Below are 16,565 nucleotides of genomic sequence, written 5' to 3'. Positions count from 1 at the left end.
AAGGGATATGTGAGTTCTGGACTAACACTATGATGCCAGTCGAGTTGTTGCTCTCTGTGTCATCTAATGGAAGAGCACTGCCGACCGCAACCTGGAAATGGAAGTCCCCTTCTGGCGTGTCTGATCTAGAAGTTTATTCCCACCATCTTGGTTTACATGTCTAAGCCGTAGCAAATCCATAAGCAGCTATAAGACTTTCCAATGCGGACCAAATTCTCTTCTATGATGGCTGGATCCCGAACCGGCTTTTGTATACGATAAGACTTAACAATAATTCCGCTCACTGTTGAGTGTTCGGGCTGGGTGCTGCACCTGTGTGCTACCTCTATTAATCCTTCTTTTTTGGGTTGGGGATGGGATTGTGTTGTCTATCCTATAGTTTCAGATGACCACTTTGCTTGATTCAAAGCTCTTCTGTGTTAAACTTTGTCTCTCCTTGCATGAAAGTTATTGCAAGTCCATAGTAATTTCATCTGAAGTACTGTAGCGAACTCTGTGTTGGAGCTACATTTTGATTTGCTTTGCCTTCAATTCCTGTGTTTTCCAAGGTTATTTACTTCTAGCGTGATCCTGATCCCTACTTCTGTGTTGGGAAAATTGTGGTTGATGCGTCGGCACCACTTAATTTCACCTGAACTATGATTTAGGCAGCTAATTTGGCCTTTGTGCTGTTTCTGAGAACCAGTATACCAGACATAAGCAGTGAAGAAAGGCATTGGTAGAAAGAAGTAAAAATCCCACAGTCTGCCTATACTCGTTAAATTTCTGCAGTGCATGTCAACCTGGTCCCTACTTTTTATCCAGATAGATGTATGCGGAAATGTTGGACTTGACATGTGTTAGAAATCCAGATATCGTTAGGCAACAATTTTGCCTCATGACAGAAGGAATAGACATCTCACTTGTAATCAAGTAAAATGAATCATTAGACTGCTATATGCTTGGATGAATCTATGCCATCCCCTACAACCTGTGTCAAAACCTCTGCCTCTTCCACAGATAAATGATCGATAACCATCTGCAGCACTGGTGACATTCATTGGTCATAATGTGAGAGTCTTCATCACTGCATGTTTTCTCTTGAACTTTCTATCAAAAGGCAAACATGGAAACGCATTAAGTTATGCTTTAACATTAGCTGCATGAAGCCCTAAAAAATACAGTACAGAGTAAATAGCGAGATAAAATGAATGATCCACCACGGTGCAAATTCTCTCAAAGCTGTTGTGGAAATCACAGGCAATGAGGCAAGCTTCCTCCAGAGGTCAACAGTCTTCATAAAAGCTTCTCAACAAGGTGATCAAAGAATCTATTGGCAACAAGTCAATAACATTCGCACATCCAATCCTATCTCAATGGTAAGCCTGATTGCAGAGTACATTTGGTTACACACTTAAACAATGTAAACAGGCATTCTAAAATGAAGCATTCCTCCATATTTTTTATACTGAATTGGTAAGCTTTTTCTCTAATGGAAAAATAAAGGATTTTATCATTAAAACTCAGTACACCTGCGGGCCGTGACAATACCCCTGTTGTGATTCTCAAAACAAATATCGAATTGTGGGCTGAGATGTTATCTGCCTTATTCCAATGTATATAGGCTAGACTGGGAAAATCCCCAGGACATGGCATGGAGTTGTGATTAGGCCAAATTATAAGAGGAATGGAAAGGTATCAAGCAACTACAGATTAATACAACTAACAGGTACCATTTTGAAGGTATAATAATTTTCTCACTTAGAGGAGTGGATTATTGAAAAGAACCTTCTCCAATCCATAGCTTTCCATTCAGGCCCTTGGTCTGAAATCGATGGAGCTAAATCAAAGATTATGTTGTATGTTTTTTATTTCCAAACAACATTTGATTCTGTGGATAGAGGCTGCCTCTTGAGTAAGCCAGAATCCTGTAAGATCCCAAAAGACCTATTACCACTTACTAAAGTTCTTCATATAGTAAATTGGGATCAATGAGAATTGCATTTGTTAGGTCATCTGTTAAAGAGAGTCAAAATAGAAAATGGCTTCCTCCAAGCATATGTTTTTGCTGCCGACCTCAAAGGATTATATTTGGCGGATATACAATCTGTTTTGAAGGAAACAAAATTGTTTTCTCTCCAAAAATGGGAAGTGCTCCCATCACCCATCTCCTTTATGTGGACGATTTGATCTTGCTGGATTATATAGATGTGGGTCTTCAAATAAAGCTCGGAATACCATAAGGTACATTTTCTGAATGAAAACAGAAGAAAACCCAAATGGTTTTGGATAGAAAAACGAATAATTTGTTCTTCAATAAAAATAAAGTGGAGTAAGTAGAGTCCTAGAAGTATTGAGGTTAGTTATTTAGTAGGACATTAAATTGGAGTTACCATCTAAAATCTTGAAAGATCAAAGCATCGTTAGTAAGATTTAATCGCATGGCCCCTGGGCCTCACCTTAACCCTCCTACTAAAAGGTTTTAAAATGAAACTTAGGGTGATGGTACTGTACGGTATGGATGTTCTTTACCTTGAATAAAGTGATGCATGGCTCCATGTAGAGAGTTTATGTTTAAAACAAATTTTACATTTTCCTAAAAGATCAATGATACAAGCTATCCACTGCAAATTAAATCTTATTTAATGAGCAGCACTAGCATATTAATATTCATTTATAAACTCACTTCTGGTAAGTGTCTGAATAAAATGTCATATCTTTGTTGGAAAGAACCTAAAAGTATTGAAAGAAATTAGGCAACTTCTTGGTTAATTGTGACCATTAATCTTACAAATAAGCACATTGCAGAGAGTGGTTTTATGTCTAGGGAGCCTTACTTGACAAAGTCGATATACATAGAACCCCAGACATGTTATTAAGCAATTGCAAACTTGATGATTTCTTCAGTAGTGATTAATGATGGCTTTTATCCTTGTTGATTAAACTTTTGGAATGTTGACAGAGAAAATCATACTGGTGCACTCTACACATACTTAAAAAAATATTTTTCAATTGCAGCAAATTTTATCAACTGGCCTTTCCCATTCAATCTGTTACAGTTGCTAACACAAGTAGCTTTTACCAAATCGCTATGAGTTGGTGCAAAGTGTTACATACAAGCAGTCAATGCTTTCTTGGAGTTATTGGGTACTATGGAGCTACCTATCATTGTTGATCTGAAAAAACAAACAGATAATCACCCAGAACTGAGAACGCCATCTTAAGCCTTGGTCTGGCTTTGTTGTTTGGCTACACTGTATGAGTGTAAAAGGCTTCATAGAAAACATGTTTCAAAATCAATTTTGTAGTCCAGCTGTAACTAGCATTGAAAAACTTTCAGCCAGCCTCCATTACGTTCTGGATTATTGTAACTGCATAGGCGCTGCTATGTTAATATTTGGTATGATAATATTATATTATTGTAACATTATCCTTCTTAAACTTACCTCTGCCCCTCCCCAGCAGACACCCACCATTTTGAACCATCATGCAGGTCACTGAGATACGATATTATGTCATGTTGTTATACTTTGAAGATTTTTATTGTGCAGATGGGCTTCAGTGACAGAACTTGATTTAGGTTATACTTCACAAAATGTTCTTCAATGTGCATAGGCATGTGTTTAACACTCTAAGGCTTTGGAAATTGTATCCTACTTGCACGTATGTGCACTTTTGTAGATGCAGAGGTGCAGCATGCTTCTTTGACTTTAACCCGTTTTGTATTTAATAATGTTTTTTTTTAAATTTGACAAAGGTCCTTTTAATGGATGAAATGTGTAGTTTTGATTGACACGATGTAGCCTGCTGCAGGAAGCAGTCTGCAACCCCATGGGCTGTTGTTGCCTCTGTAATGCTTTTAACTAATTACTACAACAGAAATGTTAGCACTATAGTCTATCGATGCTTTGTACACATTTCCTACACTTTCTGAATTTTTCAGTTCTTCTAGACAAAAACCATTCACCAGAACAAGCTTACTATTTTAGTAAGTACTTTGGAGATTTACCATATAATGCTCGACACTGCATTATTTTTTGTTGTTGATGCTCTTGTTGTTCTTACCAAAGAGTAAGGCTCTAATATATAACATTAGACGCAAAAAGAGAAACAATCCTAAAATGTGTTCTAACAGACATATCCAAATTATTTCATAGCCTCCAAAACTAAATCTATGTGCATGACTTTATTTTAAAAATGAATATGACAATTGATTAATAAAAAGGACCATGATCACTTTTTGTTGCTACTCTGGACCTTTCTTAAATATTTCATCTAGTTCTTGTAAGTGAATTAAATTGTATTTATCGTTTTTTCAGATTGATGTCCAAATAGCAGTTCGCATTGTTTTACATTTTCCACAATTTTTATACACAGAAGCACAACATTGTTTTTTAATCCCTTCCATGCTCCCGTTGGCCGTCGCGAGCACTACCTCGCTGGTGCTGCGAACGGCCAACGGGGCCCCGTCCACTCCGTGGAACGCCCGCACTGCGGCAAAATAACCGCCGCGGTAAATGGGTTAAAAGGAAATATGCTCCAAAAATTTAACATACTACTCTTTAGTCTTTTGAGAGAAAATTCTGAAGTTCAGCCTGGCACCGTCTTGTAAACAGTTGTTTTTTTAAGTTCATTTGCTTACATGTATAGTGAGTACGAAATCAATTTCCTGAGTATTTTAAAGCTTTCTCAATATGCTCCAAATTATTGCTAAACCACAAGGAATCTGGTAATGTGCATGATTACAGTAGATTTAGTATTTCCTAGTCCATTACCTTCACGTGGCATCTACACCCAAAAATATATACATGTACTTCTTGAAAATGCAGCACACTTTTCATCAGCTTAAAAAGGAGCTCCAGGCAGCTGGTCTGTGGTTGCCTCTAGCTACTGAACACTGAAGCAATTCGAACAAAGTAGCACTGAGTCTTGATCCGGTATTCACATCCACACTTGAAGTAAATATCGCCTACTGATCCTGATCATAACCGTAGAAAATAAGATGGGCATACACAATGAGTCTTCAGAATGACTATAAAAAACACCCAGTGGCCCAGCAAGTGCTTTTAAGTCGTCTTTCAATGGTCAGATGATCCATGATATTACAATTCTCACAACTGTTCCATACTGCTTACTCCTTTCACTTCTCTTTTTTCTGTTTAACAGTTCCTGATTCAGTCAGCACAGAGATATACAATCTGAGCCATGCGTATGTGACACCAAGTGCACAATACACAGAGGTGAGCAGCAGCGGGATGAATGGCAGGGTTTGCTTCCATGGCGTTAATGGGTAGACAATTTCACAGAAGATCTCCAAAGGCACCAACCCCAAGAGGTAGAGCTTTTCCAGGTGATTCAGCAAAGGCCCAACTGATCTGTAATCCAAATAACAGACGAAGAGAAATGTAAAAGACAGTATATGCAAAAAAGCACATTAATAAATAGTACAAATACTTCTTCCTTTGGTTGGGCTTTCATACATTCCTTGCACCCCTGGAGATGGTGACAAACCTGGAAATTGCTTCAGTAGAGTTCCTTGGCGGTCTACAGGAGGGCCGCCTTCTATGACGATACATCTGCCAGCCTGAATGACTTGTGTGACCAAAATCCTACCTCCATCCTCAACTACAATGTTCAGCTAAGTCATTTGTGTTTTTTAAATTACCAACAAGACAATAAAGAAGAGAGAAAGACCTCATTGTGATATTGAGTTTTAAAATACCTAAAATAACACATACAGAACCTCTATGTGTTTCTACTCTGATGTGGACCTGCAACAAAATTCCAGAATTTCAAGAGCTATGCACAGGCAAAAACACTCAACCCCAAATATCAGCATTTTATGGTTGAAAACACTTCCTCTCATTCAAAGGTCATGACTTGCTTGCACTAGTATTCTCCTTTCAGTTCCTGAGCTGTCATACTCAAACTGTCACCAATACTTGCTTCTAATTTTACACTGCACTCTCATATTACTGCCTTGTGCATACTCAAATTCTACATTTCCCTTCAGTATTTTTACGTTTGAACTGCACAGCTGTAAAGTTTGGGCAGTATCAATTTTTGGACCTGCAAAACTATGGACTAGCTCTCCATTTTCAGACTTTTGAAAGCATTTAATGGGCAAAGATGAACTGCACACTAGTTATCGATATATGTCATCATCACACATGAGAAAATGCAACAACCAGAAACAAATGTGTAGAGCCCAGTGACCAATGTATTTTCATTTTTGATTTTTATGTATATTGTACTGATTTGGATATAGCTGGGTCTGCACTGGGGTGGCAAAGAGGGCTAAAGAATGATGTTGGATTCAACCCAGATCTGTGACTGGGGGTGAGTGAGTGTCTGAAAATGTTCAGCGCTCCGTCCATCATCTCCTTGTGTTTGTTTTATAAAAATGAGCCTGCAATCTAGACAAAAAGCCACCATTCAAATTTAGGAGCACAGTTGTACGGATGGCAGTCGTGTTTCTTTAGAAATTATACCAAAGATTATTGTTTCGGTCAAAAATCATTTGCATGCGAGACCACCATCGGAAAAGGCGGGCATTCCTAGTGCATTAATACCCCATCCGGTTTGACAGGAGACAATTTCTAATGAAGTTACACTACAGAATTATTTAACACAGTGCTAGCCAGGAAGGACCACAAGAAAGCAGATTGGATGTGTTCGGGACTGCTAAACGATAGGATTTATAGACCGATTGTAGTCGGTGGAACTCAAATGTTGATCAACATAAACTGGACTGCTGGATTGAAAAATATTTCAAGAAAAAGAGACCAGAAAAAAGCTGGCACAGGGATGCAGTGTGAGGAGCAAGAACTAGTTGCACTGGTGCAAGGAACTTCCTGGCTAGGTAGTCTCAATCCAGTATTTTTCACAACTAATAAATTCACACCTAATGATAATCTAATACATAAAAGACAGGGAGAGCTCAATGAGCCTGAATTAGATACTCTTAATCCAATAGATTGCTCTACTCGTGGCATCAACACTACATGCTCTAAGAATGACATAGGAAGCAAAAGCCATTTCTAGTATGACATAAATTAAGGAGGAATCCAATGTTAGTTTTGTTTTTATAGTTTGATCTCTTGACACGATCAGTAGTAAGTCCCCTTTCTCTCAAGTTTTCAGCAGCTTCTTGAACCTTATCGGCTTCATAAACAAACTGCAGTTAGCTCGCCGGTTTTTCCTTACGTCTTCTACATTTCCACTCACACAATCAGTGTGCTTATACCCTTTTGAATATTTAGGAGAAAGCTCAACATATGCTGTGCATCCTCCTTCTTTCTGAACATTATTTATGCTACAGTAAAGGCACTGAAAATGTCCACATTTTGCACTCATTTATATAAATTCGACTCAACATGCCATTACTAACCACTGTGCACTTGGGCATGATGCTCAAAAACGTTTTTAGAGGCTACGTGAAGAAGGCTGTTATTTCCTGCCATGGCTACACTGTTTCTGTAATATCAAATCAACCTATCAACACTATAATCACCACTATGCCAAAAGAAGAAGTTGATTACCATTGGTAACACTCCTTCTAGTGGGTACTCTAACCGCAGATTTTTCACCTTTGAATGCTTCCCAGGTGCAAGACTGGATCCAGAAACTTTACTTCAGCAATGTTCCTGTGCGCCACTAGGTGGTGCAGTGGGATCTGCGCTGCCTCTGTACCGCCTTGGAAGTGACGGAGCGGAAGAGCATATATGCGCCACTCTTGTGTGCGAATGCCAGTTTCTTGTCTTTCTCCTTTCCGTGCCCTCAAGGCAGAACATGAACAAATGTTGGTATCCGTGTGCTAATTCCTAACTTGGGACCTCCTTAAATGTTAAAAACAGGCCACTCCAAAGAACGGAGAGGGATGATTAATCTGTAGTAAAATAGTGTATCAACCAGAAAGATTTGTGTTGCGGGGATTTTGTACATACACAAAAAACAGGACCTCGGTGTGTAGGGGCTAAGCCTTCCTATCGCTTCAGTACCCAAAATCCCAGAACCGACTAGCTATAGTGTCTCATTCGTTCTCCTACATAATCTCAAAGCTACAAATGATTAGACAACCCAGAACACAATACTCCCGACTCTCAGGAATCATGGTAGCAAGACATACCCATTTGCTCACTCACTTGTACTTGTCCACAATAAGAATTGACAGAGTCACTGTTATAGTCCAAAATGTTTAATTTAACTATAGTGTTCTATAATGCAGTATACAAGCCACAACCAGCAGCAAAACGCATAAACCTAAAACAGTTAGCATTGCGACAAGTCCATATACTATGAAGGGGGATGTCATCGTATGCAGACAGTGTATAAAGGACTATAAGGCCTAACCACCCTCCCCATGGAAAGAAGAAGTTTTATTATATGAAGGAAGATCTCTGGGCTTTGTCAGCAGACCCCATACCTTAGTGCCTAGATGGTAGTTTTACATCATAGGAACATCATAGCTCTTCTCCCTAAAAAGGACCCTCTCCAAGTGTGTGTTAAACCAACATGCATCCCCATAATATCAAAGCACGAGTTTCCAGCAGCCGCAGCTGTGTAGCATGTTTTGTCTAAGCGAAAGGGACTGACCAGAACAGATTAACAAGGGCATTGTTTATCGACCATGCATTCTGTGTTCAGACTAAACTACAGGAACAGGCAGAGAACGCAGAAAGTAGACGGTTCTCATGTGAAAGGCACAGAGTCTCGCAAAATAAAGTCATAGTAGTAGTCACGTGCTCAAAAGCAGCATCATGACAGCAGAGCTTAAGCTAACTTAGCAATGTTGACAATGATCCCAAAGGCGATATGACACCCTCCGATTGGCCAGGTAGTAGCATATAGATGAAAGACCCAGACAGAGTTCAAAGACAAGGAAAGTCAAGATGCGCTAAAAAAACCACATTTGAAGAAAAAAAAAAGTTTTTGGTCATTTAAAATGTTGTAGTTCATTGAGAACGGGATTGAGTTGGAAAATCCATCAAAGTATGTGAACCTTAGAATGCAATACGTTCCAAGAGGTCATCCATATCTTCATAGCAAAAAGGGATGCCATCCAATCAAGTAGGTCAAAGGCATAATCCGTTGCCTCCAAGAACATATCTGGGCAACTTGCGTGATATTCGATGAAACTCGGTTGCAAGAGATGCTGTGCAGCCACACAGATATTCCATTCAGCCAGTACTCCAAGTGCAGCTGCACGTGCCATACGGTCATCCAGAGAACAGGCCTAGTCATGGGCCACTAATGGACCCGTTAACAGGTCAGAATCCAGATCCGTACATGATGTATTGGAGAGGCATCAATCCAAGGCCCACTAGAAAGGGCACCGCTGGCAGTGGAACACAGGATGCACGCAAGTGAAGTAGGCAGAGCAAAAAGTTAGTCCATAACTCACACTAAGCGTCGCTAATGGCAAGCATCCAAAAAGTGTTGCATTCGGTCACGGTACAGTTGCAATTGGCCGGGTCTGTGCAGTACCACACGATTGGCAGCCACTGCGTGACAGGAGTAGAAGTATCAGCTGGCAAGTGACTTGTTTTTCTGATGGATACTTCTAACCACAAATTCCTCACCTTAGAAGAGATACCAAAGCAGTCCCTCCACAAATGGAGGGTCTGTGGAGTAGACGCAGACCAAAAGTTCTTGCAGGACCAAGCGGGCGAAACGCCCTTCCTGCTGGACCTGGCAGTCCAGTCATGAGTGCTTTTTGAATGTGAGCACTGATGCCCAAGTAACACCCTGGCGGCAGATGCCAAGGCACTATTCATGTCAACACAGCAGTAGGTGCTTTAGCTCTAATGGAATTGGTTCTCAGACCTTCTAGAGGCTGCTGCTTGGCCAGTGTGCAGCAGAATTTAATGCAGACGGCTATCCATCACTATAGGGTCTCTTCTGCACAGCCTTTCCTTTCTTTGACTCAGACAACCCTACAAAAAGCTGATCTTCCTCACGGTGTTCCTTGGTAAGATCAATATCAAACCTTTTGTGGTGCAGTGGATGGAGCCTCTATTCCTCTTGAGAGGTAATCACAAATTTAGGTGAGAAGTTGCCCAAGTCCTCTGCATCAATCTGTCTGGGGGAAAAGGTGGCATATGGCTGTTGCACTGACAGTGCCTGAAGTCCACTCAAGCAATGAGCTGCTATAATCAAAATGAGACAGGTGGTCTTTAAAGTCAGGAGACGCAGCAAGAAGTTATGTATCGGCTTGAGCAGCATACACATGAGAAACATCAAGACCAAGTTAAGGTGCCACTTTGGACTCACAATGGTTAGGAACACACTTGGGTCTCAAACATTTGAATAATCTCATCAAAAGAGATTATTTGGGCCGGAAAATGCAGAAAATCTGAAAGGGCAGACAAATAGCCTTTTATAGTGCCCACTGCAAGGACTTTGTGGGCCAAAGATAAAACATACAAAAGAACACCAGAATGCTTTACTTTTTAAGGGTTAGTCTTGCAAAACTACACCCCCAGCCAAAAATGTGCCCCAGTGCCCGGCATAAATGGATTTTAAGGAAGGTGCCTGGTCACAAAGATTACATCCACCACTTTAGGCAGCAGATAAAAAGCATTCAACTACTGTTGCTCAAATATCCAAAGGTGGAGGTGTAGATTCTGCAGATTTGGGTGGAGGAATCTGCCCTGTTGCTGCGACAGATGATTCTCCCGAAGTGATTGCCTGATCGGAGGACAGATGCTCATGCTCAGTAGTTCCAGGTACCACACTCTCCTGGTTACTCGAGAGTAACTACAATGAACTGAGCCCAGGTGTTCCTTTTCTTTTTCAGAACTCGAGGCAGGGTACAAAGGCATACAGGAGTCCTGTGTTATATTCCTGCAAGAATGCATCTCCCGCACTGTGTCCAGAACAGATCCGAAGAAATGGAGCCTCTGGGAAGGAGTCGGTGCGACTTTGGTTTGTTGATGCTGAACCCCAATGATGTTAGGAGGTTCGCTGTCGTCTGGAGGTGGTCTACGACTGTGGTGAGACCCTTTCAATAGCCAGTCGTTGAGGTAAGGGTTAACTGGTTTCCCCAACCTCTGAATGTTGGCAGCGACCATCACCATTGCTTTCATGAACGCTCAAGGGACACTGGTGAGGTCAAAGGGGAGCACAGCAAGCTGAAAATGTTTGTGGCCTACCTTGAACCACAGATAACGTCTGAGGGACTGCTAAACGGGCATATGAAAATACGTGCCCAGCAGGCCCAAAGAAACAAACGAGAGCAGACAAACCACGGATCCAGAGCAGACAGGATCTGAGCGGGATGAGCATTCTGAATCTTTCCTTCCGCAGGAAGTCATTCAGAGATCAAAGGTCCAAAATTAGCCAGAGACCCCATCCTTCTTTGGTACAAGGTAATAGCTAGAGTAACAACCCTATCCTCTTTCCGAGTCTGGAACCCTCCCAATAACTCCTTACGAAAGTAACACTTGTACCTCCTGTAACAGAATTAACAGATGCTCCTCTGAAACTCACTCTGATGTGGGGGAGGAGAGATTTGGCAGGGCAAACGAAATGGTAGGGCATAGCCGCACTACATGATTTGTACCACCCAGCTGCATCTGTCAGATGTGATGAATTGCCATCCTGGAAGAAAGTGCTATATCCTGTCTCATACAGGATGGTTATGTGCCACTAAGGGCAAACTAATGCAGTTTAGGGGCTGTTGGATCTACTGACCCGCATGCTGAATGCAAGACCCAGGTCCTGAGCCCCGAAAGGACTGGAAGGACCGCTGCACTAGTTGGAGTGACTATCGTTGCCTATATAACAGCTCCCTCGAGTACCCTCTGAACATTTTCAACTGATACAGGAACTGCTTGGCAGGGGTCACCATACCCAGAGGCAGATGGGTCCTACAAATCATTCAATGTGGCTCTAATCTCTTAAAAGAGCTTCAAGGCAGAATCTGCCTTTTCTCTAAAAAGGTGTTAGCCATCAAAAAGCATATCCATGGGAGAGGCTTGTACATCCTTGGAGAATCCTGTTGATACACTTCCAAACATCAGCGGAGCACACCACTTGTGCCAACCGCATTCGCCAGGTATTATCTAGATAACCTATTAAGCTGCATCTTGTCCATCATGAATTGTCTAAACTAAAGACGCTTCCAGGTCCCAGAGGGCATGGGTGTAGTGACCCAATAAACATACACCCTTTATGGATCCCAATGCAAGGCTGGTAGATGAATACCTGTTTGCCAATTGCCTCAATCCTTTTGGAATCTCTACCCGGAGAGGTCATGGGAAATGAACTGTGATTCACCTTACTGGTTAAAGCCTGAACCACAAAGCTTTCTGGAGTAGGATGGTTAGTTAGAAAATGAGAGCCATCAGGAGATGGTCTGTGACGCCTGGCCACCTGCCTAATGACCAGCAGGCAGGAACAGGGCTTTGGCCATCAAGGTATCGGTGACAGTCTCATTAAAGTGGAGCAAGGGCTCAGATATGGCTGGCTTAGGTTGCAGATATTCTGTAATGAAGTTAGTTTTGGTATCGACTGAATACAGCTGTAAATCTAGGACCTCAACAGCCCACTAGACCACTATTTGAAATGATGCACATTTTTCTGTTAGTAGCTCTAGTGGCGAGTCAAACCCTGCCTAAGGGGCGGTATCAAGCCACTGGTTCCTCGTAAATGGTCATCTGGGTAGTAAGGGGGGCAGAAAGCCATCCCCTCCCCACCATCATCGTCCCCATCTTTGTTCACAGTCAGACCCAAAAATATAATAGAGCTCTGGCACATGTCCACCATGGTAGAGGCACTGGGTCTGAGTAAGGCTAAATCGTGACCAGTTGTGCTTTTGTAGTCTCATAGCACGAGTCGACAGAGATCAGGCCAAAGTAGGTACGGAGTCGGACATCAGAATCAGTAAGACTCCTTGAAGCCTTCAATCTTCTGCAGTATTGCTGATAGCGCAAGGAACGTTTGTGCACGAGGATCAATTGAGGAATTGCCTCTGCAACTCAGGGCTTAGAAGTAGACCTACTCATATGATGATGTCCTTCTCTTGGGATACCAATTAGCAGAAGTGGGGATTTTTTTATGTTAGTTTTAGGACTTACCGGAGGATTTCAACTGCAAACTTGATCACTTACGGGAAAGGCCTTGAGAGCTGGACCAACTCACTGCCAAAAATTAGAGTGGGAGCGTGACTTACTTGAGAGCTGTGACTTCTTATGTTCAACGACGTACAGCTTTACTTCTCTGTCCTGGTCGGCCTTCGTGTGCATGTGGGAGCATTGATCTGTACAACTTATAGTCGTGACCCAAGCCCAGATACCACAGATGTTCCTTGTGGGGGTTGTGACTGACATCTGTTTATTTTTTACAGCTACGGCATGGTTTAAAATCTGTTGTGTTAGGAGGGGACATAATTCCCTAGCATACTGGATTTTGTTTTCTAGTCGTTGGAAGGCCGATGAAACTGGTAGTGGAACTCCAGATCTGCATAACTAAGTGCAGAAAGAAAGGCACTGCTATCAGTGCACATGGATGACACTTATATGCAGCTCTGCTACATCATTTCACCAACAGTATAGAGCCAGCACTGGAGCACTGCTGCCAGATCCCGCCAGACTCCTGGTGAGGAAATGTGGTTAGAAGTGTTCTTCAAAACTAAACATCTTTATCTAGGCTGCTACAGTAAGCTGTAAAAAGTGACAGGCTATAAAACTGGCAGGTACGTGGTAGAAATACAAGTTTCAAATCTTCATCAACAGAAACCTTGTAAAGTACAGACAAGGGACATATTAGTTTACAGACGAGAAGCCTTTGTCTCTTATAAGAATAGCTATATTCAATCAAAACATAGCCAGAAACAATCCCGTAGGAGAACGCATCTGGGGAGTGATGAGGAAAGGCATTGGCACATAAATCATAGTTGGTCAACAAGACTGGAAGAAAAAAATCAGGAAAGCAGGAGATGGGGAAATCTATCTCCAGGCAAACATGAGGCTATGGCAGGGAATGAGAGAGTAGCTGTGAGAAACATAAATTAGTAGACATGCTGAGAGAAAAGGTACCAGAAGGAATGCTGTACTTCTTTAATGAGAAAGTAGGTAGAGGAAAAAAAAAGCATATACACTGGAAGATAGCTGGCTAGAATGGTAAACAAGCATTGAAAATGCAATAGGTCTCGCCTTTGATTAAGTTAAAGCCATTTACTTTGCTAATGGTATTGAATTGTAGCTTTGCATTATTTAGTGTACATTTGTGATATGTGCATATATGTGCACATATTTGCTCTTTCCTCGCCCCTTTTGTGTGCCTTTTGCTATTGTAATCTAACTACGAAATTAACACACATGGTATTCTTCTATTCATTCACCTCCCAAATCTGAAACACTGCTCTTTTCCTACTAACGCTATGCTTTAAACTACTACACAGCAATTTTAACTACATACAGCTACATCATATCCCAAATATACACTACATAATGCAAAACGAGAATACAATAACATTAGCAAAGCAAATGGCTTTAAACTTAATAAAAAAGCGACATTTATTGCATTTTCAATGCTTGTTTATTAAGGCAGCTGCCCCCAGTCAGCTCTCTGCTGCTCCACCTTTACTGCCCAACTAGAATGTTAAGATCCGCTGATCTCAACCTAGCTGCTATTCTACACTTCAAGCTGGCTAGACAGGGAGGTAGGTAATTCCGCGCCTTGGCTCCCAGACTCTGGAATAAAGTTCCCATTTACCTAAGCAACGTCTCTAATCATCTCAGTTTCAGAAAATAGTTAAATACTTGGCTGTTCTAGGAGGGAGAACCCGTTTTAGTGACTGATGCTTCTGACGAGCTGGGAAGCACTTGCCTGGGCAGCCATGAGCAGTGTAAATTATTATAGCATAACATAATTGTCTGTCTGCAACTGTGCTGGCAAGCCACACCATAAAAACACCCCAATGTCATGGCAGAATTTCAATAAAATATGTTATGGAAAAAAACCCACCCCAATACTAATACCCGTTCAAGTCTGTTTTTGCATTTGATTGCTACTTTTGCTGGAAACAATTAGGAGTGAAGTCGGCAAAAGTTTTTGGGAAATTTTTGGGCACAGCTCTACTCTTCATGATTGCATATCAGCATGTTACTGAGGGGAATATTGTCTGACATTATATCCTAAATATGGTTTACAGAGATATTGTCCCAATGGGTGTAGATTTTCTATGAACTCAAATGGGGTGAGATTTTGGTAAATTATATTTGGAACCCAATATTAATGACAAATAATATTCTGACAATATTGTTGTACCACACCCCCTTCACACAGATTAGCATGCTGTATCCCGGAGGTGGATCTTGCAGCAATGGCCTTCACACAAATTGTGAGACTGACAATCAAACCAGACACGTAGCTGGGGAGGAGGGGCAGACCACCATGGGCGGCACTTTTTGGGGGGCGGTGGCAGGCGCAAGCTAAATTTTCTTTTTTTATATTTTATTCTGTCTCATAGTCTGTCGCCTCCTCCCGCTCGTTGTCTTCTGTCATTCCTCCCCCCTCTTACCTGCACAGCTGTCATAAGCAGCCAACTGAAAGATCGACCCGGCGGCAAAAGCTCTAGCTACCCCACCAAATCGAACTGTGCTCCGAATTGGCGCAAAGTGCAAAACTGGGGCCAAAAATATTTACGTTCATCAATTCTCTATGCGTCAATTTTACAATGAGGCAATAAGCCCACAAAATGGGTAATGCGCCCACAAAATAAGTGAAAATCCTTCCAAAATTCTAGGCATGGAAATTTAAAATGTCTTTTTTCAAAAAGACAATAGAAGTTCTTCAGAGTTTAAGCAAATGTGAAGACAGACTAGAGAGCCAACAGAAAGAGAGAAGAAGGTGAACAAAAGAGAGAGCAAGGCAGAAGGGACAAAATACGCAGCAATATGGAGAGGGACCGGAATGTTATAAAGAGATCCAGAGAGACGGCGAGAAACCTGCAAAGCGTGTAGCGGGAAGGCGAGGGGCTGCAGAGACATCGAATATTTATTTATAGGCAGCACTTTTACCCAGAGGTCTCGAGGGATGTGAACTTGGAGAATAGTTACAGCTGCATCCACACAGTAAGAAACACAGCAGGAGCAGAGGCTAACCAAAGTGCGGAAAATACCGCAATCATTAACTGCGAAAGGAAGCCACGGAAGGGATAGAGAGGGCAGGGAGGGTCGGGTGAGGGAGGGTTGACGGATGAAGAGAGACGGGGACGGAGGGGGCAAACAGAAGGAGAAAGCAAGGAAGAGATGGGGCGAGAGGTTGACAGATAAAAAGGAGGTTACACGGGTAGACGGGAATTTGGTTTGAGGGCTAAATGTACGGAAAACGAATGAAGAGGAAGGGAGAAAGATTGGAAGATGACAACATATGAACAAATGGGAAGAGAGCGGGAGAGACATGGATAGATGTAACGAGGTAGACATGGAGAGAGATGCGTGAGACAAGGAAAGCGAGAGAAAGACTAGGGAAAGAGGTAGAAAGAAAAACAAGCAAACAAACCCCCCCGGCCCTCACTTACCAGATGCCGTCTACCTCCGGCCACAGAAACGCTGGAGCACGCACGCCGCAAGTCGGCG

The 16,565-nt window shown here is 41.9% G+C and overlaps 1 protein-coding gene across 1 annotated transcript in view; it reads right to left on the bottom strand.

Moving 5' to 3' along the window:
- Window positions 1-5,040: 5,040 nt before the first annotated feature.
- The window catches only part of ALG8 (ALG8 alpha-1,3-glucosyltransferase), a 125,009-nt gene continuing 113,484 nt past the window's right edge, over window positions 5,041-16,565 (bottom strand). The window contains exon 13 of the mRNA XM_078658496.1: window positions 5,041-5,354. Coding sequence (XP_078514622.1) covers window positions 5,120-5,354 — 235 coding nt within the window. The 3' untranslated portion in view covers window positions 5,041-5,119. The remainder of the gene's footprint in view (window positions 5,355-16,565) is intronic.

Source organism: Lissotriton helveticus, chromosome 8 (assembly GCF_964261635.1).
Source record: "Lissotriton helveticus chromosome 8, aLisHel1.1, whole genome shotgun sequence".
Lineage (NCBI taxonomy): Eukaryota > Metazoa > Chordata > Amphibia > Caudata > Salamandridae > Lissotriton > Lissotriton helveticus.
This window is presented reverse-complemented; position numbering and strand designations above follow the sequence as displayed.